The 10,308-nt window shown below is 41.8% G+C and overlaps 1 protein-coding gene across 1 annotated transcript; it reads left to right on the top strand.

Annotated features, from left to right (window-relative positions):
- Positions 1 to 3,639: 3,639 nt before the first annotated feature.
- Positions 3,640 to 10,053, top strand: YEATS4 (YEATS domain containing 4). The gene is made up of 7 exons (XM_081022447.1): positions 3,640 to 3,879; positions 5,751 to 5,870; positions 6,366 to 6,432; positions 6,520 to 6,614; positions 8,007 to 8,099; positions 8,176 to 8,263; positions 9,272 to 10,053. The coding sequence occupies exons 1-7, from the start codon at positions 3,829 to 3,831 to the stop codon at positions 9,439 to 9,441; spliced, it is 684 nt and encodes a 227-aa protein (XP_080878573.1). The 5' UTR covers positions 3,640 to 3,828; the 3' UTR covers positions 9,442 to 10,053.
- The last annotated feature ends 255 nt before the right edge of the window (positions 10,054 to 10,308 follow it).

Below are 10,308 nucleotides of genomic sequence, written 5' to 3'. Positions count from 1 at the left end.
GAGTTTATTCTGCTCTCCGGATAGCAGAAGGCACTTGCGTGATCAAGTCCACAGCAAGTCCAAAGAAATGACAGGTTTCATGCAGTTTATATATCCTCCAGGCACCCTCTCACTACTCCCCTAGGAGCCCAGTCACATTGGCCTACATACGCAGGTTGACATCACATATGTTCCTGCTCTGGTACTCTCAACCATAAAAGGATCTTCCTTCCTGTACTTCTGACCATAAAAGGATCTTCCTCTTCCTACTCTTATCTGGGACGCAGGTCACCATCTCCGGGAACACGCTTTGGCGTTATTCCCAGACGTGGGTCTGCGTGTCTTTGTGGTCAGCACATAAGGCACACACGCATCATCCCTGCTGTTCTGGAACTTGGCAAGGTCACTCATTGCCGCCATGGACTGATAAGGGAGAGAGCTTTGTTCTTGTTATGGATTTGCTCAATGGCTCAAGTTTATGCATTTTAGCTAAGGAAAAATGGGGGTTTTGGTGCAGTTTAAAACTGCCTGCACAGTCAGTTTTTGGGTTTTGGGAAACCCATTCCTTCAATTGAAAATTTATCAAAATAAAAATAAGACATGCATTACATGTTCACCTTTCACTAGGTGAACAGAGTAGTAAATGTGTTCCATCACTCCTGTAGATTTAACAGGACATTAAAAACAATAGAATGAGAGGAATATTACGTAGGTCTAGATGGCATAACAAAGTGACTTTATTTGTACACATGAAAGGGATAGAATTATATTAGTAAAACTACAAATAAGGGTTTTTTTAGGTAGGCATATAGGCAATGAAGAGCAGATAACAATTTGGTGAAGAATTTCCTCCAAACTACCAGCAATGATAGTGCTAGGAAACAAAAACAGGTGGTTTTTTAAGGTGGTTTTTTTTGTTAACGTCTTGAGCTATGTGTATCATAGCAAATGTGGGGGTAGGCAGTCTTTGCCGTCTCATTAGGTTTTAAGAGCATTGATATATCTAATAGGGGAAATTTAGATAACCAAAGTGCACTTAGAGAAAATGCATGAGATAAATCCTACTGCTACCATGTGCAGCTATCAAATGCTGTTAGTAGCTGAGCACTCGCAGAATTAGTCATAGAGTCTTCATCTCAGGGTAGCACCAGTTGAACTTTCTGAGGAAGCTGGGTATACACAATTGAGCACCACAATTAGGGAGTTGGGATCCCTTACAATTCAACAATTCTTGATTTACATCCCAAAGCAGCAGTATGTTTCTGCTCTATGAAACCTGAATGCAGTACTTATTCCTGACTCCTGTGTATCTCACAGCAGCCAATTGGAAACTGAGGAAGCCCCGTTGAACGTTCAGCTTCCAAAAAGGGTTTTCAAACCGGAACCGTCCTGTCCGGGTTTGCGACGTTCATGAGTCAAGCTGTTTGACTTCCAAGGTAGCACTGTAACCTAGAGGTTGCTAGAGTGTATATGACAGTAGTTAGGCTATCCCTGTCCAGATAGGGCCACCAGCAGAAGCTGATGAAAGGAGCTGAGCCTCAAGCAGCAGCAAATAATCCAGAAGTACCCTCAAGCTTTGTACCTGCTCCTTTAGAAGGAGTGTAACCCCATAAAGAGCAGGCAACATCCCATCCATCCAGTCTAGGGGACCACCCACTGGCAGTGCTTCAGTCTTCTCTGGATTGAGCTTCATTTTGTTGGCTCTTGTCCAGTCCATTACTGAGGCAAGACAACCGTCCAGCATCTCCACTGCCAAGATTTAAATTGAAATACTTATTGTCACTTGCACAACTTGTATACAGTGAGATTACACGAGCACCCCCCACTCAGCTTTCTTAGTCTTAATTCACCTCTTTTACTGACGCACACCCACCAAACCCGAAAGTCAGTTGCTCTGTTGTTATCTTTTCATTCAGCAGCCTAACAGCCCATGGATAGAAGCTGTTCTTTACCCTGTTGGTGCGACTAGTCATGCTTCTATATCTTTTGCCTGAGGGCAGGAGATCAAGAAAGTGCTGGCCAGGGTGTGAATCATCCCTGAGAATTTTCCTCACTCTCCTGAGGCAACGTTCTTCCGCTATTTCATCCAGTGGATTCATGGGACAGCCCATAATATCTTGTGCTGTATTCACCACCCTCTGTAGGCACTTCCTATCAGATGATGTCAAACCAGCATACCACACCGTGATGCAGTATGAAAGGACACTTTCTATTGTTGACCTGTAGAAGGAGGTCATCAGATGTTGATTGATATTTTTCTTCTGTAAGACTCTGAGGAGATGGAGTCTCTGTTGGGCTTTCTTAACCACCTGGGTTGTATTGATTTTCCAAGTAAGGTCTTCACTGAGATAAACTCCTAGGAATTTAAAGGAAGAGACTCTCTCCACACAGCCCTCCCCGATATACAGCGGGGCTAGTTCTCCTCTCTACCTCTGAAAGTCCAACACCATCTCCTTTGTCTTGCTGATATTAAGGTGCAAGTTGTTCCCTAGGCACCATGTAGATATTTTTTGGACCTCCCCTCTATACGCTGATTCGTCTCCACCTGTTATTAAACCCATTATGGTGGTGTCATCTGCAAACTTAATAATTGCAGTAGACGGGTCAGATGATACACAATCGTATGTATACAATGAATACAGGTAGGGACTTAGCACATATCCCTGTGGTGTGCCAGTGCTGATTTTTAAGGAATTAGATGTTACACGTCCAATCCTCACTGTTCGTGTCCGATCTATCAGAAAGTCTTTAATCCAGTAATTTAATTTAGTAGTAAGTCAAGCTGTATAGCTACCAATTCAGCCAAGTATCAGTTGAGCATGCCTCCTGAGGAAAGGGCACGGTGTTAATAAGGTAAACAAACCATGTAAGGGACGATAACCTTGCACTAGTACGCAATCTCATGGTTTAGGAAATCGATTTCACTTGGCATAGCGCTACATCCTGCAGCCACAGGAAAGCTGCAGGATGCCTCGACGTGACTAAGACGCTAGTTGTGTTTCTATTACTGTACTGTACATCCTTCCTCCAGGACGTTCAGGACAATATAAAAGGTTCTCCCGTTCTTCCTATTTTATCACGTGCTTCTGAAGGAAATTAGGCTGAGAGTCATCGAGGCCCAACATCACTCAAAACTGATGAATTATTAGCACTTGAACCTCTTCTCCCCACCCACCCCGCGTCTAATACGCAATTAACTCGGCACAAGCACCGTTATATAGAGCTTTATTGCTGAATGAGCATGCTGAGGACAGGACATCTCTGGCTCCCCAGCACAGCGATGCGGGCAGCCCAAGCTCGTCGCAAATTTTTGGTTTGTTTTTTTTTTTAAAAAGGCAGCCCCCCCAAAAAGAGTCCCCGCATTGTTTTATGGGAGTCAGAAAAGAAAACAGTTTTGCACGTCCATTGGGGTGAAGTGCTCTTTGAAGCAAGCCGCCCCAATAAACAAAAGGCTTAGCAATTCATAAACATTTTTTAATTTGCATTTTTATTCCACACACCCAGAAAAACCCAGAAACTTTTGCTGCTGTTTCAGAAAGCAGCGATTTAGTCCCGCCCGCCTACCCGGCCTTTCACCTCCGGGTCACGAGGCCCAGGCAGGAAGGCGCCGCCGCCACCACACGCCCCCCCCTCCAGCTCCTCTCCTCACCCGGAAGTTGTTGTTGAGCGCTGAGCGGCCGCCGAGGGGAGGTGAATGGGCGCCTCCGAGAGCGGCTCGAGGGCTCCCCGCGTTCTGCTCTCCGCCGCCAGAGGCGAACTGGCGGGTGGCGGAGGCCGGGTCCTACTAGCTCGGCCTCGCTGCTCGACAGCGGCGTGAGGAAGCCTTACCCCCCCTCCCCCCGGTGCAATATGTTCAAGAGAATGGCTGAGTTCGGGCCTGACTCCGGGGGCAGAGTGAAGGTAGGAGCCGGGAGCGGGGAGGCGGCTGAGGCGGGGCCAGCACGGCGCGCTCGGATTCGAAACCGTTGCGCCTCCCTAACGGTTACTTTTGAGTGACAGGGAGGTTCCGAAGCCCTGTGGGTGCGTCGGAGTGCGGAGCTGAGAGTCGTTCGTGGGCGGAGCGCTCGCTTTGCGTTCAGAAGATCCCGAGTTCGATTCGGTTGTTGTTTAGTCGTTTAGTCGTGTCCGACTCTTCGTGACCCCATGGACCAGAGCACACCAGGCACTCCTGTCTTCCACTGCCTCCCGCAGTTTGGTCAAACTCATGCTGGTAGCTTTGAGAACACTGTCCAACCATCTCATCCTGTGTCGTTCCCTTCTCCTTGTGCCCTCAATCTTTCCCAACATCAGGGTCTTTTCCAGGGAGTCTTCTCTTCCCATGATAGGACCACAAAGGGGAGGATGGAAGTCCAGGAGATTCCTTGGAATCTTGTTTTTTATTATTTATGTTTGATATATCTTTGTAAAAGTCTAATTTGAAACTCACATATGTGTGTATATATATATGAGAGAGAGTGGCTTTTAGACACTGCAGCTAAGGAGTCCTCAAAACTGTTCAAACGTTTCTTTCTTTCCCTCCCTTCCAGACACCTAGAATCTTAATATTTATAGATATGCAGGTGTCATCAACTAGGACCAATTGATCAAACTGGTATAAATCTGCACACGAGTTAAAAACAAATTTATTTGAAGAAATAGTTGCATTTTTGGCACCTCATGCACATACTGCATTGTAAGGGGCTTTTTAAATTTTTGAATATTGGTACTCTGCCTACTATCCAACGTTCTTGAGGCGGCTTACAGCATATTCTTAATATATACTAAAATAGACACTGATGCGATGGTTACAAAAGTGTGTATCTTAAGTTCTTAGTTCTGTTAATGCTTAGTTTTCTTAATGTTCCAATAGGTGCCATTGCAGCTCCTGACCTAGAATGGATTACGGAAGCAAACAGTTGTTGGTCCCTCACAGGCCAGGGCTTCCTGGCTAGTTCCTTCAGCTGCCTCACAAATTCATCTTCAGGGAGTCTTAGAATTGTAGATTTGGAAGGTACCCCCGAGGGTCATCTAGTTGAACCCTCTGCAATGCAGGAATTGCTGTAAATATGTTAGAAACCTCCTTCCCTGTATTCACATGGTCCAGTTGCCCCTCTTCTGTGGAATCTCTGAGCAATCAAAAATTATCCTGCCCCAACATAGCTGCCTAAATAACTAGATGTTAATTTCTTCATCTTTCTTTTGTGTGTGTGTGTCTCATTAATTGGGTGCAGTTATTTAGTCATTCAGAAGGCTGTAAATCAGTTAATTGGCTAAGTGTGTGTAGAATTGGACCACACACATTGTGTTTTGAGTCTTCATCCATAACACGATTGTTTGTTGGCTTACGTCTATCTTTTCTTTCATCATGATGCTCAAGGCAGTTTTTGTGTGTGTGTTCATGTTCCCAGTCAGACTTCCATCCAGGTGTTGAAGGGAGCCAAAGCCAGATCTGTTTAGCAAAAACATGGTGTATATTTTAGGGGGGGGGTAATTTTTGCCCCATCACCCAATTGGTTCCTCAACATTATAGTGAATTTTGGAAATTGTATCTATGAAGCAAGTTTTGAAAGTTACTCTAGTTAGAAATTTAAAAGAAAGAAATAGATATTTTATATTTAAACTTAGGCACATTGGATTTGTTGGAACAAAAACCAGTGACAGTATTACTGTCACTCTTGGAGTATATATTTTGGTAGATAATGCAGGAAAGATTAGTTTATCTAGGAAGTAAGTTTTTATGTTAAGCAGATTTCTGAAAAACATTGTCATGCCTCTTTTTTCCTCACTTGAAGGGTGTTACTATTGTGAAACCTATTGTTTATGGAAATGTTGCACGCTATTTTGGGAAGAAACGAGAAGAAGATGGACACACACATCAGTGGACAGTTTATGTTAAGCCTTACAGAAATGAGGTAAACAGAATCGTTCTTGGATAACTGTATATAACATATGCGTACACCTGTGCGAATTCTAATTGTTTTCTGTCCAATCCTGATCTCTTGAACACTGCTCATGTTTTAGATATCAAACTAGGATAACTATGTATGCAGCTTTCAATATAAGGAACTCTACAGTAAAATTTAAAAAAAGGTGACTACATAGGAACAAATATAAGGAATACCTTTGGAAAGATTGCAGTCTAAAGAAATAGGGTATTTGACTGCTGTCTGAATTTATGTGGAATGTGCTTAACTTTAAAGTAAATAGACTCATGGCATGCTTCAGAAAGCATCTTGGGGAAAATCAGATTAGAGGTCACACAAATGTTACAAGAATCAGCAGCTTATATACTGCTAATGCTCATAAGTATTTCTGTGATAAGTGGTAAGTGGGCTAGAAGAGCACAATGAAACACTGTAAAGTATATTATTGAATGTGTAAGTAATGGTTGACTGTATTTGTTCCAGGATATGTCTGCATATGTAAAGAAAATCCAGTTTAAGTTACATGAAAGCTATGGTAATCCATTAAGAGGTATGACTTAAAAAATTTAGTTGATACAACATATGAAATAGTTTTCAAAGAAGAAATAGCTTATGTTACCTTTTCTCTCTCTCTTAGTTGTAACTAAGCCACCTTACGAAATCACTGAAACAGGCTGGGGTGAATTTGAAATCATCATCAAGATATTTTTTATTGATCCTAATGAAAGACCTGTGAGTATTCATATTAGCATGAATAGCAAAGATCTATTTTTAATACCTGGTTATTCTGAAGAAGCCAAATTCTGTTTCAGTTTGATTAGGGATTAGCAGTCCATTGGGAAAGATTCTTTTGTTTTTTAAAAGTTGCTTATAGTGTATGCAGTTTGACCTATGATGAGAGAAATGAGATCTATGGAAATTCTGTATTTTAAGCCACTGTTAAAGGGAAAAGAGCCCAGTGTGTAAAAATTAGTGGCATCCCTAATTTGTGTGCTAAGCAGTATCTGTATACTTAATTATACACTTAATTGGTTAAACCACAGAGCCTAGGACTTGCTGATCGAAGGGTCGGCGGTTCAAATCCCCGCGGCGGGGTGAGCTCCCATGGTTCGGTCCCAGCTCCTGCCCACCTAGCAGTTCGAAAGCATCCCTAAGTGCAAGTAGATAAATAGGGACCGCTTTCTAGCGGGAAGGTACCGTATTTTTCGCCCTATAGGACGGACACTTTCCCCTCCAAAATTGAAAGGGAAATCTGTGTGCGTCCTATGGGGCGAATGCAGGCTTTCGCTGAAGCTTGGAGAGCGAGAGGGGTCGGTGCGCACCGACCTCTCTCGCTCTCCAGGCTTCAGGAAGCTATCAGCAAGCCTGGGGAGCCCGCGGGAGTTCCCGCAGGGCTCCCTAGGCTGCGGATAGCAGCCTGCTGCACGGAGCGCGGGGCGCGCTGAAGTAGAGCACCCCACGCTTCGGGCAGACATCGGGCAGCCCCACAAGCTCGGGGGACAGCGGGGAGGCGCAGCACCGCCATCCCGCTGTTCCCTGACCTGGTTTGGATTCCCCGACCTGGTTTTGGGGGGGGAATAAAGGGGGGAAATTTTCCCTTTATTCCCCCCCCCCAAAAAAAAACTAGGTGCGTCCTATGGGACGAAAAATACGGTAAACGGCGTTTCCGTGTGCGGCGCTGGTGCTGGCTCGCCAGGTGCAGCTTCGTCACGCTGGCCACGTGACCCGGAAGTGTCTTCGGACAGCGCCGGCTCCCGGCCTCTTGAGCGAGATGAGCGCGCAACCCTAGAGTCGGTCATGACTGGCCCTGACGGGCAGGGGTACCCTTACTTTAAAGAACCCTAGTTTTCTAAATACTGTTGTTTTATCTATCCAGTGGCCAGAGTAAGTGCAGCAAATATTTTGAGGACTAACGTAGACAGCATTAAATGTGGGGGAAAATACTTTCAAAGTACTGTTGGGTTTTTAAAAAATGAGTTGAATTAATTAGATCTTAATCAGTATGGTAAATTCTTACTCTGAATGAATGCTTTTGTGCTGGCCACTATGACCCTGGAATGTAGACACGTTAAAATACTCAATAACAGTTGTACAGGTTATTCTTATTATTTTTGTCTTGCACAGGTGACTCTCTATCACTTGCTGAAGCTGTTTCAGTCTGACACTAATGCAATCCTGGGGAAGAAAACTGTAGTTTCTGAATTTTATGATGAGATGGTAAGAAAATAAAAGTATTGTGGGGAAATTATCCATTGTAGCTGATGTATTAAATTTATTAATATTTTTTCATTAGATATTTCAGGATCCTACTGCTATGATGCAGCAGCTGCTGACTACATCTCGTCAGTTAACACTTGGTGCTTATAAGCATGAAACAGAGTGTAAGTGCTAATAGGTGTGAATTTTCTATGAACTTTACCTGAAATTGTGTTTTTGTGAACTGTCGGCTATATATTTTACATGATGTATATTTTGAAAGAAATGTTTATCTATTATGATGGATAGTATATAGTGACCAGTTCCCTTAGAAAAAGAAATCTGATTCCTACGGTTGCTATCAGTCCAGATATAGAGCAGTAAATGTGAATGGCTTAGCTCTGTATACTAGGAATTTTGAAATGCCATAAAGTAAGCCCTCAAAGCAGAATTACAGCACTTAAAAAGCACATGGTTTTTTCTACCCACAAAAAGAGTCCTGTTAACAGTATACAAATTCTAGATTCTTTAAATATGAATTATATACAACAGCTGACCTGAATAGTTTTGTAGGAATTCAGAGTGTTGGAAAGGACCTCAAACGTAATCTAGTCCAACCCCTTGCTACATAAGAATGCCACTCTGCAGCATCCCTGATAGGCCACCCAGCCATTGTTTAAAAACCTCTAACGAAGGAGAGTGCCCTATTTTCAAAGGTAGTCCGCTCTATTGGCAAACAGTTCATACTGTCAGGAAGTCTCTCTATTTTTTAAAAACTTTATTCAAAAACCGAAAAAGAATTACAAACATCAAATTCAAAATCCATATTCGTTTTGTAACATGTCTATTACATAGTTGACTAGATTAAAATATACCTAATTGCTATAGACTTCCCTTTGCTATATATAAATGCAACACAATTAGAAATATTTCTAATATATTTATAATACTGTCAGGAAGTCTCATTGATTCAGGTCCTACTCTCTGGAGCAAATTTTGTCTTGGAAATCAAGCTGGTCAAACACATGCAAAGAAGTTCACACTTGAATGCCCATCTGCCCTGTTTTAATCTATTATATTCTAAACAATATACAATGGATCAAACAGAGTTCATTATGTTTTCTAATTATTCAGCTGTGCTTTGGAATTGTCCTAACTTAGCAAAATGCTGCATATGTCTTTCTTGCTCTCAGTTGCCAATGTAGAAGTAAAAACCAGGGAGAAGCTGGAAGCTGCCAAGAAGAAAACCAGTTTTGAGATTGCTGAACTTAAAGAAAGATTAAAAGCAAGCCGTGAAACGATCAACTGCTTGAAAAATGAAATCAGAAAACTTGAGGATGATGATCAGTCTAAAGACATATAACAAATACCTACATATTAAAGGACTAAAAGTGAAACCTGTTGTTATCATGCAACCAATAATGTATCTTCTAAGATTTTGTAAGGGCAAAATAAGTTCCAGGGGGTTTTTTGGGTGGGAGGGGAGGAAGGGGAAAATTTGGTGTGTTATATTTGACTACTTGAATGTTTAATAATAAAATGTTATTTTCATAGTTTAAATTACAATTGTCTTTCCATCTTTCTTTAAATAGGGTGGTGTAAAATTTAAGTTTTATTTATCAAGTTACCTTTATGGTACACTATAACCCATTCAAGTGTGTTCATATTGTAGTTTACTGAGCTTTATATGAAAACCTTTCACAATATTGCTGTTTAATGAGAGTAACATTTGATTGCTTGATACACTCCATTGACCTGAATATAAGAGGAAAATCATAGCTTTGTTGATATATAAAGTCTGCCTCTGCTTCCAGACTAGTCAGAATTGTCTGATAAAACTACTGTTGGACAAAGAATAATTACTGGTGGGTTTTACATTGACCAAACTATAAATCAGATTATTATTGATGGGGTATTGGAGGCAATAACAGTGTTTGTTGCTTTGAGTTTCCTGAATAAAAGTACTGTATGGGAAGCATCTTGTATCCTTTTTTTTAGTACTTGAAAATATAATAGGATATGGACAGATAGTTATTTTATCATAAATTATCTGTAAGATTTATCATGCTACCTGAAATATGCAATTTGAACATAATTCCATTTAATCTTTTTGGTGCAGTTATCATATATATTACTAAATACCTTCCACTTACTTTGATGAAAATTAGCAAATTCGTAATTTTCTGTGCAGTGTAAATAAAAACCCAAAAACATCCCTATGCATGGGTAG

This window comes from Podarcis pityusensis (assembly GCF_964106645.2).
Source record: "Podarcis pityusensis genome assembly, chromosome: 10".
Classification (NCBI taxonomy): domain Eukaryota; kingdom Metazoa; phylum Chordata; class Lepidosauria; order Squamata; family Lacertidae; genus Podarcis; species Podarcis pityusensis.
This window is presented reverse-complemented; position numbering and strand designations above follow the sequence as displayed.